Consider the following 24,330-nt stretch of genomic DNA (forward strand, 5'->3'; position numbering starts at 1 on the left):
TGTGGCCCCCCCCCACACACACAGAGAGACTCCCCAGTCAATCTCTCCCCCCGCTCAAAGCGAGGAGCCCCCAAACCCGCGCTCCCCCCCACCCCATACCCGTGAAACGCCCGCGCTCCCCCCACCCCGATTCACTTACCCGTGTAGTGCACCACGCAGGTCTGTCCGCGTTTAGGAAAGGTCCTCCCTGCGGGGGCAGAAAGAGAAAGGCCGTTGGGGGGCGGGGGCTCGAGACCCCTGTGGGGAGGGCGGGGTGGGGTGGGGTTGGGGTGGCGGGGTTTTGCCGCCCGCCCGCTCACCGTCCCCGGGGGCGATGGTCTCCACGCGCACGCCCATCTCGCCCGGCCCGCGGCGATGCCAGTCCCGAACCCGCAGCGGGAGGAGCCGCGAGGCAGTCAGTCGAAGGCGCGGCGGCGGCAGCAGCGACGGCAGAGGCTCCGCCACCGCCTGCAGACCAGAAGAGGAGGCGAGGGGAGGAGCCGCGCGTGCGCAGCAGCCTCGCCCGGCGAGCCCGCCCGGCTCCGCCCGCCCGCGGCCTGGCCTGGCCTGGCCTCGCCTCGCCTCGCCTGGCTCGGCCGCCCCCTCACAGCCGCGCCCGGCCCGGCCCGGCCCGGCCCCCCTCGCGCGCCCCCCTCGGAACGTCGGGCGCGTGGCCGCGGGCGGGGCGAGCGAGGGAGAGACGGAGGGAGGGAGAGACCGGCGCCATCTTGGCTCCCCCTCCCCTCCCCTCCCCTCCCCGTGGAGGCGCGCGTGCTTCTCCGTCAGGCCCCGCTTCTGTTGCGGAGGGAGTAAACTTCGCGCACGCGCCGCTAGCCTACGCAGGACCCTGCACACGCTGGGGGTTTCTCACAGGAACAGATGGCCTTTCCTAGGGCGGGCGACACGTGCGGCTGCTCCGACCCCTGCTGGAAACGCGAAACCCTGCATGGCAGGGGAAGGGGCAGCCCGGTCACTTTCTGTACGGGGGGGGCGGATTTCCCCCCGCTTTCTTTTGTTGTTCAGTCGTGTCCGACTCTTCGTGGCCCCACGGACCAGAGCAGGCCTGGCCTCCCTGTCCTGCGCTCCCTCCCGGAGCGTGCGCAAGTCCATATTCGTTGCATCGGTGATGCTATCCAGCCATCTCATCCTCTGCCGTCCCCTTCTCCTTTTGCCTTCAGTCTTTCCCAGCATCGGGGTCTTTTCCAGGGAGTTTTCTCTTCGCATTAGGTGGCCAAAATATTGGAGCTTCAGCTTCAGTATCTGTCCTTCCAATGAGCACTCAGGGTTGATTTCCTTTAGGATGGACTGATTTGACCTCCTTGCAGTCCAGGGGACTCGTAAGAGTCTTCTCCAGCACCACAGTTTGAAGGCATCAATTCTTCGGCGCTCAGCCTTCCTTATAGTCCAGCTCTCACAGCCATACGTTGCTACTGGGAAAACCATAGCTTTGATTAGACGGGCCTTTGTCGGCAAGGTGATGTCTCTGCTTCTTACTATGCTGTCTAGGTTGGCCATAGCTTTCCTCCCCAGGAGCAAGCGTCTTTTAATGTCATGGCTACAGTCACCGTCTGCGGTGATCTTGGAGCCCAAGAAAGTAAAATCTGTCACAGCTTCCATTTCTATATGCCAGGGAGTGATGTAGCCAGATGCCATGATCTTAGTTTTTTTAATGTTGAGTTTCAAACCAGCTTTTGCACACTCCTCTTTCACCCTCAACAAGAGGCTCTTTAGATCCTCTTCGCTTTCTGCCATTAGGGTGGTATCGTCTGCATATCGGAGGTTGTTGATAATTCTCCCGGCAATCTTAATTCCGACCTCTGATTCATCCAACCCGGCATTTCTCATGATGTACTCTGCATATAAGTTAAATAAGCAGGGTGACAATATGCAGCCTTGTCGTACTCCTTTCCCAATTTTGAACCACTCGGTTGTTCCATCTCTGGTTCTTACTGTTGCTTCTTGACCCTCGTACAGGAGGTTTCTCAGGAGACAGGTAAGGTGGTCTGGTACTCCCATCACTTTAAGAATTTGCCACAGTTTGTTGTGATCCACACAATCAAAGGCTTTAGCGTAGTCAATGAAGCAGAAATAGATGTTTTTCTGGAATTCTCTTGCGTTCTCCATGATGCAGCAAATGTTGGCGATTTGATCTCTAGTTCCTCTGCCTCTTCGAAAGCCAGCTTGTACTTCCGGTAGTTCTCGGTTCGCATACTGCTGAAGCCTAGCTTGTAGGATTTTGAGCATCACCTTGCTGGCATGTGAAATGAGCGCAATGGTGCGGTAGTTTGAACACTCTTTGGCGTTGCCCTTTGGAATTGGAATGTAAACTGACCTGTTCCAGTCTTGTTCTGGACCAGAACAAGACTGAGGTGTACTGTCCTTGTGTACAATTCCCCAAGTTTGAGTTTATCTGGAGATCATACCCCAAATCTAGAGAGACCACCAAATTCTTCTCAGGGGAGGATTTGATGGCAGAGTTTCACTAGAGTAAACCAGGGGCTCATCAAAATTCAATATTTTTCTTGTCACAGGTTCAAAGCCTTCTGGAATACTGCAGGTTGATAATGTCATCCACACACAGATGGACAGGGGTGTACCCATACTGACATCATACTGGACTCTGAAGTAAATTCAGGAACCATAACTGTGTGTCTGGAATCTGGAGCAGGGTCTGGAAGTTCAACAGAAATCCAAAACAACAAACAAAAATCTGGTTCTGTTGAATTAATTCAGCATCAGAACTAAGGACTTCCACCCCATTCCATCTCACGAATCTTAAAACAGGTGGGATATAAATATTCTAATAAATCAATCAGCGGGAAGCATATTCCACTTTGTTCTAGGTTAGTGCCCCTCAAATTATTTCTTTTCATACAGCTTGACAGGGTCATAATGCAAGAGATCATAAAAACAGATGATTCTATGCTGGGTCAGATTTTGAACACTGCTCCAGTGTTCAACAGGCCTAAAACAGTGTTCAACAGGCCTAAAACAGTTTAGTCCAAGTGTCAGTAGTTCTTCAGATCTTCTACTCGAGATCCTTTTAAATAGAGATGCCAGGATCTGAACCTGGGATCTTCTGCAGGCAAAGCATATGCTGTACTACTAAGCTAAGGCACTTCCTAATATAGCCTAAGGAAATGGTCATCTGCCAACAATACCTTTTATAGCTTACAGCACAATCCTATGCATGTCTACTCAGAAGTAAGTCCCACTGAGCTCAATGAGAATTACTCCCAGCTAGGTGTGTATAGGATTGCAGCCATAATCCATCAAACACAGGACAATGCTCATGTAGTCAAATTAATAGACACACACATGCCATTAAAATGAGGACTTGGGACATCCATGTTGGAGTATGCCATGCCCTCTGAACACTACTGTCTCTGGCTATACAGAAATAGGTATTTTTTTCATTATTTTTTGTTTTTGCACTTGTTCCACTGGAAGACTGTAGTACAGAAATTCAACAACAAATATCAATTCCCAGAAGGCTTGTCCAATAACTATGGATGGTTCACTATACATGGGAACTTGTCATGCGGATATGGAAAGTAAACATTAAAAAAAAAAAAACCTTCTCACTATATGTTGAGGTTGTCAACTGGCCCACTTTGCCTTGGAATATTAGGAAGATGGAAACAAAAAGTGGGGCCTTCTCAGTGGCAGCTCCTCATTGCAGAACTCCCTGCCCAAAGAGGCCCACTAAGTGATCCTCATTTGTTGTTGACAACTGCTGGCTAAAATGTTGTTTATTTCAGAAGGCATTTGAAGGTCTTCTCTTTATGGCATTGTTATCTTTTAGCATTTACATTTGTCTGGTTTCATCTGGTGGTTTGTTTAATTGTTTTATGCTATTTTTGTAACTTGGAGGCTGCCTTAAGGTTTCCTTTGATGTCAAAATGCAGAGAAAAAAATGATGGTGATGCTAAGCTCAGTACACCATATCTTGTCCATGTGTTTAGTACAGAGTACAAATCGCCAACATTTGCTGCATCATGGAGAAAGCAAGAGAATTCCAGAAAAACGTCTATTTCTGCTTCATTGACTACGCTAAAGCCTTTGATTGTGTGGATCACAACAAACTGTGGCAAATTCTGAAAGTGATGGGAGTACCAGACCACCTTACCTGTCTCCTGAGAAACCTGTACGAGGGTCAAGAAGCAACAGTAAGAACCAGACATGGAACAACCGATTGGTTCAAAATTGGGAAAGGAGTACGACAAGGCTGCATATTGTCACCCTGCTTATTTAACTTATATGCAGAGTACATCATGAGAAATGCCGGGTTGGATGAATCAGAGGTCGGAATTAAGATTGCCGGGAGAATTATCAACAACCTCCGATATGCAGACGATACCACCCTAATGGCAGAAAGCGAAGAGGATCTCAAGAGCCTCTTGTTGAGGGTGAAAGAGGAGAGTGCAAAAGCTGGTTTGAAACTCAACATTAAAAAAACTAAGATCATGTCATCTGGCCCTATCACTTCCTGGCATATAGAAGGGGAAGAAATGGAAGCAGTGACAGATTTTACTTTCTTGGGCTCCAAGATCACCGCAGACGGTGACTGTAGCCATGAAATTAAAAGACGCTTGCTCCTTGGGAGGAAAGCTATGGCCAACCTAGACAGCATAGTAAGAAGCAGAGACATCACCTTGCCGACAAAGGTCCGTCTAATCAAAGCTATGGTTTTCCCAGTAGTAACGTATGGCTGTGAGAGCTGGACTATAAGGAAGGCTGAGCGCCGAAGAATTGATGCTTTCGAACTGTGGTGCTGGAGAAGACTCTTACGAGTCCCCTGGACTGCAAGGAGGTCAAATCAGTCCATCCTAAAGGAAATCAGCCCTGAGTGCTCATTGGAAGGACAGATAATGAAGCTGAAGCTCCAATATTTTGGCCACCTAATGTGAAGAGAAAACTCCCTGGAAAAGACCCTGATGCTGGGAAAGACTGAAGGCAAAAGGAGAAGGGGACGGCAGAGGATGAGATGGCTAGATAGCATCACGGATGCAATGAATATGAACTTGAGCACGCTCCGGGAGAGAGCGCAGGACAGGAAGGCCTGGCGTGCTATGGTCCATGGGGTCACGAAGAGTCGGACACGACTGAACGACTGAACAACAACAAGAACATGGGGGAAAGTGCCATAGCACAGCGATTATTATACATAAAAATCTCACCTCATGAGTGTGACTTGCTCTCCAACATATATCAGTCCCTGACTATCAAAAATACCCGACAGGTGCTCAGCCTGCTTCACGCATCTGATTAAGTCAGCTGCATCTTATCACAGCCCAGTTCAGTCTCCATGGTGCCAGGAACCTCATCTTCCTGTTCTCCAAGAAGCAAAATGAGATTTCTGCCCACACTTGAGAATCTTCATCCAGGCAGACAGTTAAGAACCAGGCTGGGGGGCGGGAGGGGCATGGATTCAACCTTCCTCCCTGTTCACCAGTTGCTACTCCCCCTCTCCAATACAAACACAAAAAGGGAGAACTAGGAATGTAACGCATGCCCCCTGCTGTAGAATAAGGGAGACCACACAGGCAGGGGGAAAGTGAAACATCGGTATTGGTGTTCAGATTGTACAAAATAAAAGGCACTTTTTGTCAGCTGAAATAAAACAACCCCAGAGACGTCCACATTAAAAAAAACTATGCAAATGTACAGTCAAGCTCCAAAGTATAAAGCACAGTTTGATATTCAGTTCGATAAAGCACACTTCCAGCCCACACAGCGTAACGTACAAGAATACCTGAATACAAATCCCACCGATTGCAAAGCTTTTAGCAGGATGGGATAACAACTGCTTTTGATTTCTTGGCACCAAAAGGCAATTTCCTTTGGGGGGATGTGTGGAAACAGCCTGGAGTATAATGGGAATGAAGCAGCAGGGGCCAAGGGAATGCAAGCCGTACGCCACCCACTCTCTTGGGGCACATTTCTGGCCTCGCTTGGGGTGCAGAGAGAAAGTCAGCCACCTTTGCAAGCTGGTATACCAGCCTTTCCCAACCTCTGATCTTGCAGATGGGTTGGATTACAACTCCCATCATCCCCAGCCTCAGCAGCATCACCCCGTGCTGTGTGGGGATAATGAGAGTCACAGTCCAGTACATCTGGAGGCTTCCAGGTTGAGGAAAGCTGCAGAACACTTTTTGGCGCAGGAGACATCTTCAGTGCCATTCCAAATGCAAAAGACAACGATGGAGATCTGTCCTTCGCAGGCAAGAGCCCTCGGTAACATTCCTGCAATAGTCATGATTTCTTGTTCCCCAAGCCAGGAGTGAATGAATTCCTCATTCTCTCCAGAGCCTAACTTACCTCTGATTCCAGTCATTCAGTTTGATCTTGCTTAAAAAGAGCAAAGACAGATATGAAGTTAGAAAGGTTCAAAGTCCAATAAACTGTGTGGGGCAAAAAAGGAAGCGTGGGTTTGGGGACATATTGAGCTGCTCTGAAAAGGGCAAATGAGCTTGTAGAGAGGACACTGCGGATAAGAAGTGGGAACAGAGAACGAGACTTGGGCAGGAATCTTCTAATCCAATATACTATTAGCAAACTCATTTTCTGAGGGCCGATCCTTACAGAGCCAAAATAACACCTTCCACTAGAAGGAAGTATCAGCAGACTTGGAAAATGGCAAGGTTTGCAGAAGTACAAAAAAGTTTGGAATAAACCTGAAGGTAGCCAAAAATGCCCTTCACACAGCTCAAGGGGGACTAGACATAGTCAGGGGGCGTGGCATTCCGACTGCTGTGGGTGGATGGGGGATGAGAAATGGAGTAGGGTGGAATGGGGGTATCCTGGAAAAGGACATGGCTGGAATATTAAAAAGGACTGCACACTGTAAATTTTTGTTGCAGCCCTTACCATTTTAGCCCTACTTTATACATGCGGCATATTGAAGGAAGTGGAAAGAAGGTGGCGGAGTTTTTGAGGTTGGGGAGTGGACTGCGTAGCTTCAGGCTGTGGGTGGGGGAATTCCATATTTGAATGCTCTCCTATGTAAACAGGTTCCAGATGAGAGTTTTATTGTGCAGTCGCCCTACTTTGTACATGGAATTTTAGGGTGTGAGGGTGGGATGTAGATGTCATCATCTGCCACTTGTAACCTTCCTGTGTTTTCCCACCATTTCTTCCTTCTTTTTTCTTTCCACAAAAAAATCATTTAAGGAGGAAAAGACAGAATAGATGCACAATGCCTTTTGATTGGTAATGCTAGGAGCCATCCATCTGCAAGCACCCGTGCTTTCCTATGTCACCTTATTGACCTTTGTAAGCTGCTCTGGGAGCCTTTTTTGGCTGAGGTAAAAAGGCTTTAAATAAATAAACAAAACAAAAAGCCCTCCCTGCAAACAGAAAACTAGCACAGCAGGGAGAGGTGTGGGCTAGAATCTTTCTAAATTGTTTTACTTGCAGAGTTGCTGTTGTTTTTACACGACGAAGTGTTCAGAAGTGGCACCCCCCACCCACCCACTGCCTGAAAGGTACAGTCCAGAATTCTACCACCTTCACATAAGGATTCAGCCACCTCATTCTCCTGCATGTATATACCTGGCTTCCTCTCCTACTCTTTTATAAAAGGGGTGTGGTAGAGTAGAGATGGGCAACTTGTGGCCCTCCAGACGTTTTGGCCTGGAGGACCACAACTTGCCCTGTTGTAGAGGATGGGGCACAGGTAGATGGCAACTGTGGCTAGCAACTGAAGGAGGGTAAGAAATGTTAGGATTGGTGGAAGAGAGGGGAATCCCTTGGTGGCAGGTTTGGGGATGGATGGATGCATGGGTTGGGCTGAAAGAGATTAATATACTACTGTTTCGTCTCTCTGTATTTCCTTCTCCTTTGACTCCTTATATGCAATATCTAGTAACTTACAGTGCAATATACGTATCTGCTCAGAAGTAAGCCCCATTAAGTTCAATGGGACTTACTCCCCAATAAGTGTGCATAGAACTGTAGCCTTAGAATGAGAGCATTTGGGTATATAACTTTCCCACCCAAAGGTTATATCTTCTCTACAGACTTAGTCATAGTTTTATACCAGTTTAATTGGCATGGCTTTCCCCAAAAGAATCCTGGAGACTATAGTTTGGGGCAGTGGGTATTTGTGCTGAGAATTCTCTAATAGAAATCCCTACCCCCACTACATAGGAGACATTTTTCTCCCTCTCTTATAATACTAGAACCCATAGGGGTCATCCCATGGAAGCTGATTGGTGGGAAATTCAGGACAGATAAAAGGAAGTCCTTCTTCACACAGCACAGAGTCAAACTGTGGAGTTCCCTTCCAGAGATGTAGTGATGGCCACCAATTTGGATGGTTTTAAAAGGGGGTTAGACACGTCCATGGAGGAGAAAGCTATCTATGGCTACTATTCCTGATGGCTCTATTCTACCTCCAATATCAGAGGCAGTATGCCTATGTGCACCAGTTGCTAGGCAAGAAGGGCGGGAGGGTGCTGCTGCACTCGTGTCCAGCAGTGGGTTCCCGGTTGACAGCTGGTTGGCCAGTGTGTGAACAGAATGCTGGACTAGATGGACCCTGGGTCTGATCCAGCATGGCTCTTCTTATGTTCTTAAAGAACAACTACAGTTCCCTGGGAAGATGAAATGATTGCTAAGGTAGTTTAGATTTGTAGTGTAGATACAACCTTCAGGCCTTGAGGAAGTTGGAATGAAGAGTCAATAAACTCAGTTAAAGACACCGAGCATTTCATTCCCACAAACCCACTATCAACTTCCTCAACCAGCAGCAGAGCTTTATATATTGGAATATCCCATCACAAGTGTGAATCACAAAAATGAGGAACTGGTGTGAGAGCTGCTTTGGCATGTAATGCAGTGTACAATGTGCAATGGGATACAGTATATTATTGCTTGATATTGTTCTAATTGAAACACTGCAAGCAATGTTAGAGGATATGGCTTGGGGTGAGGGTGGGGACGGTTCCAGGATTCTTTAAATATATTTGTGAGGGAAAGCTCAAACCAAAGTCTTGATGAGTTCCTACTGGTAACTGTTTTAGGTTTCCATGCTGGCAGGGAATGATGGGAGTTGTAATCCAACCCATCTGGAGCGACCCAGATTGGGGAAGGCTGAGCTACTGCACTAACGTTTGACTCCTTTTTTCTGCTTTAATGTGATATTTTAATGGGATTTTATATATGCTATTAAAATATATTATCACCCACCCCAAGCCTTCAAGATAGGACAGGCTCTACTCGTAAGTAACTAGTGACCCTTCACACTTTGGGGCTGTTCTACACTTCCTCTTCCTCAGGAAACCCCTATCCTTACCCAACAGCCTCCATTTCCACTCTGCTCTGTTTCCTCCGCTCTTCACTGGGTAGGAGCAAAACACAGCCATGGCACAGAGCAGCAGGGTAAGGGGCACCAGGGCCATGAGGATCCACAGCATGAGGATGACCTGGGGGCCGTGTGTGCAGTCTGTGGCTCTGTAACCTGCAAAGCTGAAGAAGAAGGGTGGTCAGCGTGTATCATGGCTGAGAAAGCCCTCTCAGGAGGCAGCCAGCAAGCAGACACGATCGAACGCCTGTACCTACAGGGAGGATAAACAGAGTCAGAAGGGGCCACAACTCTGTGGACGGAGCACATTCCTGTCATGCAGAAAGCCTCAGGTTCAATCCCAGGCATTTCCACTTTTAAAAAAGGAAATCACACTTTGTAAGCCTGGGAGGAACACCCACTTCAGACCTTGGAGAGCTATTGCTACTCCTAGGAGACCACGCCAGGCTCTGTGATCATCTGCCTAAGCTCCAAGGGTTTGTTAATTTTAATCATTTATTTACTGTATTTTTATCCTATTTTTCAGACCATTATTGTTATCAGTTTAAAAAAGAGAGAGACACAGAAGTGATGGTTCTTTATAGGACATTCTGAGATAGGTATTGGACAAATTCCAGCAGACACTGGTAAACCTTAGCAATATTTATAAATGTTAAGAGAATTACAATTTTTATTAACATTAACCACAAAACTGAAAGTACTCTAATATTTCTATAAACTCCAATAACCCTTTAACTATTGTAACAGTTCACTTTCTGGCTTTCCTTGTCACTGAAGATCTGTATCTTGTTCTTTAAGACAGCTGGTGACCTGCGTCTTTCTCTGGCTCGTTCTTTAGCTACAGGCCTCCCAGTCTACCTGCTCCTCATAGCCATTCTGTCCCACATCATTCTCTCCACATCAAGTTCTTCACTGACCACAGTACTCTCCAAATCCAATTCCTTCCCAGTCCTACTGGTCAACTCAGCACCCTCTTCACCCAATCAGGCTTAACTCTCCTCCCTCCTTCCAACTACCTCTTAACTGTCTCCCCTGTCCATCCTCCTTCTTCCCAAAATTCCTTTATTGAAGTACTTGCTATACAGGCCCTGCCATCAGGCTTACAAAGGCAAGACACACAAGGGATGGAGAGTAGAGGGGAAAGGAAAAGGAGGGAGATCAGCTTTTCATGGCCAGTATAAGGTGGTGAGCTGGAAGCGGGCATTGAAATGCATGCAGGGCCAGGCTGATCTTCCCTTGCTTCTTCTTGCTTGCATAGCAATTGGTGGCTATTTGGCCCATGGATAGGGCCAGAGCATTCTTTCCCCTTCCTTCTTCATTCCTCTAGGGCTATAGGCAGTTGGAGTCAAGTGTTCTTCCTGGCAGGGCGGGGGAAGCGACCTCCCTGCAACTGCTCCTTCTCTGGCCATTGGATGGTCCAGGTTGGCCACCGCCTTGGCTTGAGGTTATTATTCCTTGGGCAGCAGGGGGTACAGCCTCCCAGTGGCACTTGGACCCCTGGCTGATGGCAGAAGCCAGAGTGACCTTCCTGTCCGCTCTCCAGCTCCAGGGTGACTCTTGGGGAAAGGCATGGCTCCCACTATCCACTTGAGTGAGGTGTCTCAAGAAACTCAGCATGCCTCCCTAACCTGGCGTCCTCTAGATGTGTTGGACTATAACTCCCATCATCCTCATGCTGGCTGGGATGATGGGAGTTGCAGTCCAAGACGTCTGGAGGGTGCCAGCTGGGAAAGGCTGGATGCAGGACTACCTTGAAGAACAAGCAAAAGAGCAGTCTCCAAAGCAAAATGCAGCTGGGTGGCTTGGATCAGTGAACACAATTTTTCTGGGTCAACTTTTACTCAGTTTGATTTCTTTAATTCCTGTTCTCCACACTTCTGGTGCTGTGTGCTCCTATCCTCCGCATTTATGTCAGCATGATAGCCCTGCCACGGGTGTGTCTTTCACTTGGCCATGATCTCACTGAGCCTTTCCAGCCTTCAGAATCACCCAGCAATCCCATTTCGCCAGTAATTAGCCTCCTTGATGATGCACTTCTCTGATGTTTGCATTACTTCACTTCTCCATTGTTGTGTTAAATCACATCTCCAAAATTGTGTAAAGTCGCTTCTTTGATGTTATATAAAGTTGCTTCTCCAATCTGGCCAGGTCTCCAGAGCCTGTCATTGCAAGCAGGGAGAAAGTGGCCAGAGAAGGAGAAAGGCAGTGTGTGTGTGTGTGTGTGTGTAAGCAATAACTCCGCAACAGTTTGCTGGAATTGAGCAAAATGGGGGGGGGGCTGTTCTCAGGGGGATCCTTCAGATGCTGCACCTGTGAACCAGGGATTTTGGCTTCTCAAGGCAAAAGTGCACACATTGGGGAAGAGGAATAACTCTGCAACAGTTTGCTACAATGGGGCGAAATTGGGGGGGATGCTCTCAGGAGGAGCCTTCAGATGCTGCACTCGAGAACTGGGGATTTTGGCTTCTTCAGGGAAATCTGCACATATGGGGAAAAATTAGCTGCTCTCCATGCATAGTAATGTAGTAGCAGGGGGGAGTCTGGACATGGGCCAGGAAACAAGCCTCTCTCATAGGTTGAGCAGTCCCTGCCAGTTTGATGACATTCAGTTCTCCTCCCTTCACCCCACCCAGAAGTATGTTTCTTTCAAGCACTGTGTGACCCCTGACAACAGGATTTTAAAGGTACGGTACACCAGGCTTTTCTTGCTTCGTGTGCTGCTGATGGACCAAAGCCGATTCCGTAAAAATTCGGATAATACTCCAACGCACTTCTCATTCCGTTGTCGTGAAGATCCCCCCAGAAGTGCTCTGAGATTGCCCCATTCATTTCAATGGGGCTTGTGCAAGAAAATTTCCCAATAGGTTGTGGCCTCTAGTGTTTACCCCTCCAACACGTGGACAAGCACTGGATTAAATAGTAAAGGAAGAAAGGAAAGTTAGTATTTCCTGTTATCCTGGCAAACATTGGCGTAAGAAATTATGGAGGAGAGATTCCAGCTACGTAGGAGTTAACCCCCCAAATCCACAAGGCAGGGGCTGGTTGGGAAGCTGCTTCTTGGAGGTTTCACCCAGACCCTTCCCAGCAAGCTGGGTGGCCATGTGTCCTATTTTAAAGAGGACAGTCCTCTATTCTGTCTTTGGCTTTAAACCAGTCCAGGTCTGGTTTAAAGCCAAAGAACCATCAGATCTGTTTCCCATCCACAATCAGCATCTTGATAGCAGATCGAACAAGCGGGCACACAGGTGACCTTGTCACCGTCTTCCACACTACAGTGACTTGTTCTGTATTTCTATTTAAGTTATAATTATTCCTAAATTTGCATATATACATACACACTAGCATATACAAATTTTATGCAGATTGGCATCCTCTTTTCTGGTGATGCATGTCCTCTTTTTTGGCGTTTCATAAGTGGCTGCCATTGGGGGGGGGGGCGTTGAAAATGCCATGAAGTTTGACTAACAAAAGAGAGAATGAAACAAGACGCTTACTTGTAAGTTCATGGTGAAAATGGTGAGGGAAAGCCCTCCTGCAAACTTGTTGAAGAAAACGTAGAGTGAGCAGAAAAAAGCCTTCAAGTTGGGGCGGTCAAAGTTTTCCAGTTTGAAATTGTCCACTGCATCTGGAAGCCTGGGCCTGGGAAGGAGGAGGAGGTCAGGGCTTACCCATGCAAGATGATTGTCCCATGACAACAGCATGTAGCAATGGCTCAGACATGTGAAAGAGCCAGCACAAATATAATCACAGAAAGAACTTCCCTGTGGCCCTAAACACAAGCCCTTTTCAACGGGGTACATTCAAGCATCCAGCTGCAAATCAGGATGTGCACAGTGGTCAAGCCTAGAATAAGGAGTTTGGGGCCAGCCTTTATTTAAACAAACTTGATCTGGCTAGTTCAAGACACTAGCCAAATGAAATACAGAGGAAAGAACTCCTGGATCTTACCTGGATGCTACCTGAGTATCCCATCTCCGACCTCCAGCTGCTTGCATTAAACAGAGCAGCTGTAAAGGGTAACTAACTGCAGCATGAGCCTGTAGAACAGAAATGAATTTGCAAGCTTGCTAGTGGTTCTCGCGGTTTGACAAATGGATCACACTGCAGGAAGTAAATTGTCTCCTGTTTGGATTGTACATTGCAGCTGGCTGGGGGGCACTGGGAATTGCAGTCCAACACACATCTGGAGGACACCAGGTTGGGGAAGGCTCGTGGACTGTATTAAGGATATCGTTCCACTGAGCAAAAGATGTGTTGCACCTTTCCCAATGAACTCATCAAGCTTCCTTTTGCCACCTCAGGCCAGTGGGTCCTTTTGTCCGGCACTGTCTATCGACTGGCAGCAGGAGCTCCCCAAGGTCTCTGATCCTTTGGCACTGGAGAAGATCACCACGGACCATCAGCATGCAAAGTTATCCCCCCTCCCTTTGAAGGAGCTGTGAGCTAGAAAGATCCTTGAGAAAGAGTAAGAAGAAATCTAGAAGGGGAGAGAGATGCTCCATGGCTCAAATGTGGCTCAAAGCAAAACCCTCTGGCCTGCAGTTTTGGGTTCCTAATCCAGGGGTGCAGAACCTCAGGCTGGATGCCAAATCCAGCCCTCTGGAGGTCCCATTCAGGCCCTCCGGGATTCCCCGGAAGACCATGCCCCCTTCCCCTGGCCCCACCTACCTTCCCCCAACCACCAATTTCTTGGTGCTTTGCTGGCTTTTGTCTGTTTTTTTCCATTCTGAAAAGTTGAAATGCTGCTCCTAAGGCTCAGTTCCTGGCAGTAAGAACTTCAAGCTACCATGCTGGTATTTTTGGCCCCGCTCCTTTTGCCTTTGGCCCCGCCCACTACTGGAATGCAGCCCCCGAGGGCTTCTCCGAAACAGAATTCAGCGCCTGAGCTGAAAGAGGTTAAACATCCCTGCAGTCAGGGAACAGCGCTATGAGGCCACCTTTTTTAAAATGAAAGATGAGGTCTGCATTTAAGCTCAAATATACTGGTAATTTGGGTATTTTGAGACCGCCTCTTTTGCTTCTGGCCCCGCCCACCACTGGAATGCAGCCCCCAGAAGCCCCTCCAAAATGGGATTCGGCCCTCAGACTGAAAGAGGTTCTGCACCCCTGCCGTAATCCAGGCTTTATTCTTTCTACATCTAGTTCCCAACTGTGATACAAGCCTGAATTTAAGGGCACTCCCATACAAGAGATTTGAGATGAACAAATAGGAATGGCAAGAAAAGCCCCACTCAGAAACTGAAAGGAATGCAACAGCAGAGCCTATTATTCTTTCTTTGTATTTGACATTCTTATTTTGAAAAAAATATATATTTTTATAGTCAAAGCATAATAAACAAGCAATCGTAAGGTTGGTCCATTCCTATTGATTCTTTTTCTCACATCCCTACGCATTTGTACTTTGTAAACCAAATGCCTCCGGCGGTTCCCTTTGCCAGTGCTGAAATAGGATTACAGGAAGCTTCTCTTTGGTAACACACCCTCCGCAAATGAACCTGCTATTGTTCGGGACTTCCCTTCCACTCACCATGGTAACAGGTACTGAGCGGCCAGGCTGCTTCCTGCCATGGTGACCATGAAGACGTAGAGCAGGAAGTTGTGGGTCACGACAGTGATAACGATGAGGGCTGGGAGGATCAGCTGCAGCGGACAAGAGGGGGTGGCAATAAAGAACCTACTGAAATGGTTTCCCAAAGTCAGCAAGTGCCAACAATTTCACTCCTATCATCATCTTCAAAGCAGCACCTTTTTCATTAGCAAAGGAAGTGCTTTGCAGCTTTCACCTTGTTCAACCACACATATCAACCCTGCAAGGTGACAACTACTCCCATATAACCGGTACAAAAGCGCCAACCCAGTCATCGGAAATCCTGCCCAGGCCCCTTTCCTTTGACAGTTCATCAAGCAATATCCCCAACCCCCAAACCCATCTTTGCAGCCTTAAGGTCTAAAAACATGCTTAAAAATAAATAAAATCATATTCTCAGGATGATTCATTCGAAGCCAATTCCAAATGCTGTGCTTGGGTGGGTGGGTGGGTGGTATGATAACAGATAGATACACCAAGTGAACTACTTAATTTTTCAATTAAAAAAAAAGGACATAGGTTTCTAGTCCTTATAGCTGCGAAGACAGGTCTCTGTGAAGACGTTCAGGGCAACACCAAGTGAATTACCAGGACCCAAGCAGCAGGGCTGAGAGGGTGTCCAGTGGCTAGGGGACACAATTCTCATTTTGGATAGCAAACAGTCCTGGGTTCAGCTCCCAAGCAAGCCCATACACTTGAGGAAAGAGGTGCCACACCTTATGGGGAGGAGTCGTAGCTCTGTTGGGAAGCACACACTTTGCATGCAGAAGACCCTGAGGCTGTCGCCGCTCATCAGAGTAGACCAGGCTTCCCCAACCTGGCGCCCTCCAGGTGTGTTGGGCTACATCTTCCATCATCCCCAGCCAGCAGGGAAGGGCTGGTAGCAGACAGTAGTGGGTTCAGTGGGACAGCCATTCTGATTCTCATCGGGCAGGGTGGCCCAACCTTCTCAGACCTGTGGGCACATTTGGGAATTTGAAAAACTGTTGTGGGCACCACCACAAAATGGCTCCCATGGAGGATGGGGTCAGTTACATAATGGCTTCCATGGTGGCCTGGCTAGTGAAAGGTGAGCAAATGAGCAGGGGTGGGGAAAAACAGTGAGGCTAGAAGCTGGGAGGGAGGGGGAAACAGCAAGGCAAAGGGGTAGAAAAAGGGCGAGGCTAGAGGCTAGGAGGGGGAGAAACAGTGAACTAAAGAGGTGGCCGAATAGCAAGGATAGAAGGGGGGGAAGCGAGGCACAGGGTAGAGGGGAGAGAAAGAGCAAGGCTAGAAGCTAGAAAGGAAGCTACCCTAACGTTTTCCAAGGTTTCCATTGGGGAAAAAATTGAAAGGGGCAGGGAGTGGAGAGCTTTGCAGGTGCCATCTGAGGTCCCTGTGGGCACCACAATGCCCATGGGCACCACACTGGGGAGCCCGGGTATGGCTTCCATGCTTTGCCTAACCTCTCACCCCTCCCATAGCCAGCAGCAGAATAAATGATCCAAAAAAAGCACCTATGCTTCATTTTTGGATAATGTACACAAGTGGCAGAACTGGGCACAGACTTCGATGATCTTGGCACACAAAATGTTTCCATTTTTATGTTTCTAGTACAGAAGAATGGCACCCAGTCCCGGCCCTGGGTCACCTGCCCCAGGTGCTGGGGTCAGGGCCGTGTGCAGGTCGTCCTGCTTCTCCTTTCTCGCCTCAGACACAACACCTTCTGCTCCAAAATCCTCACAGCCACCGCTCCTGCTCAAGAGAGGCGGTCAAGTGGACCCCCATCCCCTCCTCGACAGCTTTCCCGGAAGCCTTCCATTCCATAGCGGGAACAGACAAATCTGGCTAGCTTTCTGCCTCCATCTGCCAGTGAGCAGCACCGTAGAGAACTCAGCACACGGACGCCTCCTCCTCTCTCTCCTGGCTGTTCTGCAAAACTTGCTCCTGCTTCAACCTGCTCGTTGTCTTTGCCAAGCCCACACAATTAGTTCTACCAAGGAAAACCAAGGTTTTCCAATAACTATAATTCCCAGCGGGGCTGTGGCAGAACCAACTTGGTGCCTGGTGTTCTACAGCCTGAGCTGTGGAGGTGGCTTTAGTCTAAGGTCACAGTTCTGGGATTTGGCTGATCTTTTTCAAAATGTTCCCCGCAAGCCAGTGCCTGTAGGCCCTGGCTGCTATATTGCATTAAGTGCCATGCGATGTCACTAGCACGTAGAACGCCGGAGGCTCCCTGCGGCCACTAGCTCACTGTGTCGCCTTGGCCACATCAGTCTCTCGCTTCCCACCCCCTGCCCCGCTCTGATTCAGTTCACCATCTGCAAAATGGGCATAAGAGAGAGACCAGCCCCTCACAGGGTTGTTGAGAGTACAAAATACAGTAAAGAGTCGCCAGGCCCTTTTCATGTATAGCAGGGCTGGGGAAACCGCAGCCCCCCGGCCCTCCAGATGTTGTTGGACTCCATTTCCCAACAGTCCCAGCCAACCTCACCAATAGTGAGGGATGATGGGCAGTTCCAGGTTTTGGAGGGCCCTTCAGCAAGACACGCTCAGTGGGCCCCCTCCTCAGCGAGTCTGCCTCGTCCCCAGCCTTGTCCCCAGCTGCACTTGCTCCTCCTCCGCTTTCTCATGGCTCCCACTTGCTTGCTCGACAGGCAGAGCGCCTGGGAGAAAGCGGGCCAGGGCATCTCCTGCTCCTCCCCCTTGCCACTGCCACTGTTGTCTGGGCCAGAGCAAGAGGAGGTGAGCAAGCAGTTGCAAAGGAGTGATTCCAGGGGGCTCTTGTCAGTGGGCCCCTGCTGGGGTGTGGGCCCTTGGCAGGTGCCCAAACATGCCTACCCTTGCCAGCCCTATACATAGCTATTTTAATTTGTATCGTAATGGATTTTAGATGAGTCCATTCCATCTTTCTCCTGGCAGGATGCCCAGTGGAGAACAGGACATCCTCCGGTGGTTGCTCACGTCGCAGCTTTGTTATATTAGTGGCAGGAACACCTGTGGCCCGTCCACCATCCAAGCTACTGCTGAGAGGAGGGAGGACCCAGGGGTGCAGCTGCAGGCCGCTGCCCCCCGCTCCAGGAGGGCTACAGTGTATAGCTCCTGCTCTTCCCCCTTACTCTGTCACTACCCAGCGGCACTGCTGGGAAGCTCACGGGCTTCCTGCCACCCTCGTTCACAGCTTGGTATTACTGCCCAAGTGCAGAGGCAATGTGGAGAGGCCGCCACAGGTTTTCAGGGCCACTGAAGGCAAGGGAATAGGAGCCAGGCCAAGTGGATTTACAGTGCCTGATCCAGTGGGACGTTCTCCTGCACTGGCCCCATTGAAACAAAGAAGAGTCGCAGAAGTGCTCTAGGGCAGCTTCCGTTCATTCCAATGACATTTGTGCAGGAGAACATCCCTCTGAATCACGGCCTGGATTAATTAGGAGCATAAGAAGCTTATCGAATACAGCAATTGGTCAGTTGAAGCAGTCTTCCCCCAACCTGGTGCCCTCCAGATGTGTTGCACAGTGACTCCCAGCCAGCCCAGATGTGGTCCAACACATCTGGAGGGTGCTAAGTTGGGCAAGGCTAAACCAGCTCAATATTGTCTATGTGAACTGGCAGCAGCTCCAGATGTTTTCCAGCTGGAGTCTTTCCCAGGCTTACCTGGAGAGACCGGGGATTGAATCTGGAACCATGTACATGCAAAACATGTGCTCTACCACTGAATTATAGACCGACCCCATATTTAGTGCGAGGGGAGACCCATTAGGGTTTTTTGCTTTGGGCACCAACATGTCTTAGGCTTATCCAGCCCTCTGGCACCTGACGCAAAACCCCCATGCAAAGGCACTGCACATCTGTCTCTTGGTGATTTAGAGAGGGCGAGGTAAACTCTAGGGCTAATAACTAGCAAGCATTTCATTAGGATGACATCTTTTGAAGGACACTCACCAATAGGCCTACAAAGACAGCTCTCTTCTTCCCAAACTTAACCAGAAACCACTCCCGGGTGGGGATGGAGAGGCAGGCAGTGACCTGAAGGAACCAGAAAGACAATCAAAAACTCAGTATCCAAAGCCCACTGTGCCTCGGAGCTGTTCATCCATCTCATGTTATATAGCATTTTGTTCTTCATGGACATTGTACATTACCTCTGTACTTCATGTACATTACCTCTATATTCTCTACAAACAATCCTGCAGGGTAGGTCATATCTGAGGTAGCAGATGATGTGAAAACCCTTTCTCGGCCAGTCAGAGCACACGGTGCTCACGTGGCAGCAGTGGAGTAGCGGTACAGTTTGAAGTGAAAATGCTCGTCATGACAGTCCCTGTGGCCTCACCCCCAAGGAGAGTCCAAAAGTACAGGCAGCTGCATTGATCCATCTGTGCGTGTGTGTCTGTCTGTCTGTGTATTACATATGTATTTTGTAACGCTAATGGATCATGATTACCCATTTAGGACCAAGCCACCCCAAAATACTTTGCATTGCAACAGGCATAGTTCACAATAACAACGGGGTTCACAGACATGCCAGGCTCTAAGACTTGATGAGCCATAGCACATGCAGGTGAAATTCTGAATATGCAACCCCTCAATGAGTAAACCACCCTCGCTTAACCCTCAAGTTATAGTAGGGTTATGTGAGGGTTGTTTAGCCCCCAATAACCTATGTTGGCCAGCTTAGCATGGTGCGGCAACCTCCCAATTGCCCCAGTAGGGGGTTGCATACTCAAAATGTTGCCCTACTCAAAATGAGCATGCACCATGGCTCATTGTGGGTTCAACAGTCTCCAATGAACCCAATTTGTCAAGTGAACCAGGCCAACATATTGTTGCAGGGAAAATCCATTTTCCCAAAGCTACTGTGAGGACTGCAGCTAAGCTCAGAGAAAACAGGGAAGCTTGAGGGAGGGGCACATGACATTGGCATCCCTGATAATCAAAATGTCCCAGTGCTTTCACCCTGTGAGTCCTCGGTCCACTACATCACTGTCTGGTAGAAGGTAGCTGCCTTGATCTGAGCTGTTAGGACTCTTATCCACCCACCCTCCCTTCAGGAAAATCCTATGGAAAAGCAAGCCTATGAAAGGGATCCAGGGGGACCTGGGAAATTACAGGCTAGTTAGCTCAATGTCTGTTCTGGGTAAATTGGATGAAGGTGTTATTAAAGATAAAATTAGTAAGCATATAGAAGGACAAGCCCTGCTGAAAAAGAATCAACACGGCTTCTGCAAAGGTAAGTCCTGTCTCACTAACTGTTTAGAGTTCTTTGAGAGTGTCAATAAACATGTAGACAGGGGTGATCCAGTAGATATTGTTCACGTGGACTCTGGAGAGCCACTGCTCGTCAGCATCGACAATACTGGGCCAGATGGACCAAGGATCTGATTTGGTATATAAGGCAGCAGCTTCTTACGACTACAGCTGGGTCCTCCTCCTCACAGGTAGACCCTACCACCTGAGTAAACCCTGGGTGAAAGAATCTTTTGGGGGCCAGGCAGGCAGTCCCATGAGGACTCTGCGTGTCCCACCTGGTCTGTTGCTGCTGGTGCTCCCGACAGCCCCGGGCAAGGCTCAAGATGAAGTCAAAGGGGTTCTTTGTGATCCTGCAAAGCTGCCCTATATCTTCTGTGGGAGTGCTGCAAAATCTCAATCCTCTTCCTCCAAAGAGGTCTCCTCTGGGCTCAAGTTGGCCAGGAGCCTGCAGAGGCTCAGGGTTTGGCAGGCAGGCCCAGCTGGCGCTCCTTTCCCTGAGAAGCCACCTGCCCACGGCTGCCGCTTCTACCTTCGGTAGCAGCCAAGGGGCCCATTTTCAATGTGCAAATATATAAAGCAGCCTTGCTCAACCTGGGGCCCTCTAGATGTCTTGGACTGCAACCCCCATCATCCCCAGCCAGCATGGTCATTGAATGGGGCTGATGGGAGTTGAATTCCAACACTTATGGAGGGTGCCGGGTTGGGGCAGGCTGATGCATATTTTGACAGAAGACAGTCTGCCTGGGGTATGAGATTCCAACTGCCCAGCCTAAAAATGGAAAAGCGAAAAGAAAAGCAGGTGCATTGGAAGCCCCAGAATAAAATGCACATGAATATCTGATGTGGCATTATACTGAGCCAGACTATGGTCCATCTAGTCCAGTTCTGTCTCCTCCAGAGATTGGATTGAATTGCAACCCCCAGCATTCCCATGCAGTGGCATGCTGGCTGGGAATGATGGGAGTTGCAGTCCAAAACATCTGGAGAGCATCAGGATGCGGAAGCCTGGGCTACTCTAATTGATGTGGCTGTCCGAGCCTCAGGTAGGCACCTTTTGCAGCCCTGAAAGCCAAGGTCCCTCGAACTACAGATGCCAACAACTGAACATACAACCTTCTGCATGCAATTTATTTAGTGTATATCCTGCCTTTCCATCAAAAACGGTGCACAAAGGGGCTAACAAGAATGAAATACAGATTAAAAACAAAACCTTAATTAAAACATAATGTAAAAACAAATTAAAAATGCAACAATAAAAGAAATAAACAGCACCCAACCCATTAAAAGCCCCTCCAGCAACAGACTGGCTTACATGCCAAAGAATCGAGACATCTTTGCTTGCCAGAAGGAGCGAGCAAAGGGCTGGATGCACCTGATCTCGTCTGATCTCGGATGTTAAGCAGGGTCAGCCCCGGTTAGTACTTGGATGGGAGACCGCCTGGGAATCTGGCTCCTGCATTGAGCAGGGGGTTGGACTCGGTCTTGTAGGCCCCTTTCAACTCGATGGTTCTATGAAATGAGATCTATGAGATGAGATCTGTGGGTCCAAATCCAGCCTCCCTCACCAGAGCCTGGGAATGGCAACTGAGAAGAAGGCCAGTGGCAAGAGGGACTTACTGTAGGCCATAGGAGAGTCCCACTCTCCCTGACTCCCTCCCAGGAACATGGTCAGTGAGGAATAAGATACAAGGTAGCACTAGAAGGGAGGGGAGAGAGAAAAATCTGTCAGACAGACATTGCCTGATGATGCCTCTTTGCATATATTCTGGGATCAGATCTTTGCTGTGATCCTCAGTCTCTTCCTTTGCACCTTCAGATGTACAATAATCTGCAGCATTTGTGTGGGGCTTCTGAGTGTTCGAAGCACTTGGCATATATCGTCTCGTTGTTACAACAGTCCTGTAAGGCAGGCCAGTATTATCCCCAGGTTGCAGATGAGAGTGTGTGCGGGGAGGGGGAGGGGAATGTGGCAAGGATGAGAGATTGTAGCTTGCTTGAGACCACCTGGTTAAGGTTCAGACCAGGGACTTCCCGACCCGTGGCTTGGTCTCTCTCAGCCGTTACACCACACCAGCTCTTATGACAGGCTTATATCTTGTGCTTGCTTGGGCAAGCTCAGAGTGGTTTATGTGGGGCTCCCATCCAGGCATGGTCCAGGTGAAGACCTGCTTAGTTTTAAAAAAGCAAGAGTGTTATCTGTCCTCTGTCCACTTTCTAGGTCGCACATGCTCTGCACCTCTCCCACAGCAGACGCCAAGAGGGAAGAATACCAGGACCGCTCATGGGGCATTCATGTCCTCCGCAGAACTTTACTACCGGAGGAGGAGGAGGAGCTGGGCTCTCTGAGGTAAGCTAATCACTGCGGGTGTGTGATTGCAGCTGTGTGATTCACATCATGTGTGCAGCTTAGAATTCAGCATTTCTGGGTGAAAAAAGCATGGTTTTCAGAATGGGTCTGATGAACAAATCAGCATTATGCACTCTGTGTGTGTGTGTGTGTGTGTGTGTGTGAGAGAGAGAGAGAGAGAGAGAGAGAGAGAGAGAGAGAGAATCAGAAGAGCCCTGCTGGATCAGACCAAGGGTCCATCTAGTCCAGCATTCTGTTCACACAGTGGCCAACCAGCTGCCCATGGGAAACCCCCAAGCAGGGCACGAGTGCAACAGCAGCCTCCCGCCCATGTTCCCCAGCAACTGGTTCACATAGGCATACTGCCTCTGATCCTGGAGGTAGCCTATAGCCATCGCTATAGACTTGTAGCCATCGCTAGCCTTCTCCTCCAGGGAGCATTATCCGTGAGGGTGCCTCCAGATGGAGGGCTCCTAGCACTGCTAGTGAGAAGGCATTGCGTAGCTATTCTGCCTTTTCTTTCTCAATGGATTTTCTGCGGTAAGAGAAAAGACGGAAGGAGTGGTGGGAAAACACGGGAAAGTTGCGAGTGGAAGACAGACATTGTCGTCTGGACTCCCCATTAAAATCCCATGAATGTGGTAGGGCGATTGCACAATGAAGCCTCGCCTGGAAGCACCCCAAAACTCCCTAAACAATTGAGAACATTCTGAGCAGCTGCCAGCACTGGTTAGCATTGGTTTGCCAGATGCTGCTGAACTGGGAGGAGGGGCAGGACCCCAGGTATGTCGCACAGCAGGTGGTGGGGACAGCTGGACTGCAGGACCCAGTGGGAGAAGCCGCACGGCCTGCATCTCCCAATTCATTTGTGAATCCAAGGCTGGGGGCAGAACGCTTTTCAGCCCGAGGGCCAAATTCCACTTCGGAGAAGCTTTGGGGGGCCACATCCCAAAGGTGGGCGGGGCCAAAGGCAAAAGGGGTGGGGCCAGAATGCCAAACATACCAGCGTATTTTAGCTTCAAGCTCTTACTGCCAGGAATTTAGCCTTAGGAGAGGCACTTTGCCCTTTTGGAAGGGGGAATAAGCCATGCAAAAGCCAGGACACCACCAAAATATTGGTGGTTGGGCGGAAGGGGTGGGGCCAAAGAAAGGGGGTGCGGCCAACTGGGGACCCGTAGAGGGTCAGTTTTCTGCACCCCTAATCTAAGGGTACAGAGGGAGTCTTGGTGCCAATAGCTACCAAGCTGGGGTTGCTAGAAACAGCTTCCCTCCAACAAGTACAGCTTTGCCTTTGGAGGAAGGAGATTTCCACCCCCTTCCCCGAGCATTGCTGTGGCTCTGAGGCTGATCAGCCCCCATCCCTCCATCACAGCTATTCACCAGAACAAAAAACATCCCAGGTGCAATTGTGGATTTAATGGAACATGCAGTTTGACCTTTAAGCAATGGCTGAATTTTTAACTGTTTTAAAGGGATTTTAATTTAAAACTTTGCACGTTGTTTTGTTTGTTTTGCCCAACTGCTCTATGGAACTTACCTTGAGCTTCAGGCTAAAACCAAAACTCAGAGTGAACAAATGAATAGATGAACCATCATCCATTTGTCCCACACACAAATCCTTAGTCTCATGCAGGTCTGGAACAAGCAGTGCATGATCAAATACCAAAAGAACTTCAGTGATGCAGAGAGGGAACCTGAGGGGAGGAACCTGAGCATGATGTAGAAGAGAACCCGCAAGGGTGTGGAGATGATCCTGCAAGGAGAACAGAGGACCATAAGCACGTCCTTGCAGGACTTGAACAAAGCCCATTGCTTCTAACAGCACCCAGCCAGAAGCCAACCTGATGCCCTCCAGATGTGTTGGACTAAGATACAAAATAGGCA

General features: G+C 49.0%; 1 protein-coding gene and 1 pseudogene across 3 annotated transcripts in view; both read right to left on the reverse strand.

Annotated features, from left to right (window-relative positions):
- The window catches only part of FKBP1A (FKBP prolyl isomerase 1A), a 32,148-nt gene extending 31,691 nt beyond the window's left edge, over positions 1-457 (reverse strand). For all 3 annotated transcript variants that reach the window (XM_084854515.1, XM_084854514.1, XM_084854516.1), the window contains exons 1-2: positions 300-457; positions 140-187 (exon numbers count right to left, since the gene is read on the reverse strand). In XM_084854515.1, coding sequence (XP_084710641.1) covers positions 140-187; positions 300-336 — 85 coding nt within the window. In that variant the 5' untranslated portion in view covers positions 337-457. The remainder of the gene's footprint in view (positions 1-139; positions 188-299) is intronic.
- Positions 458-9,226: 8,769 nt separating this feature from the next.
- Positions 9,227-19,052, reverse strand: LOC146349031 (sodium-dependent lysophosphatidylcholine symporter 1-like; annotated as a pseudogene).
- Between the last annotated feature and the right edge of the window lie 5,278 nt (positions 19,053-24,330).

This window comes from Heloderma suspectum, chromosome 4, assembly GCF_057233095.1.
Source record: "Heloderma suspectum isolate Gila_16-S chromosome 4, 16-S_ref, whole genome shotgun sequence".
NCBI classification, from domain to species: domain Eukaryota; kingdom Metazoa; phylum Chordata; class Lepidosauria; order Squamata; family Helodermatidae; genus Heloderma; species Heloderma suspectum.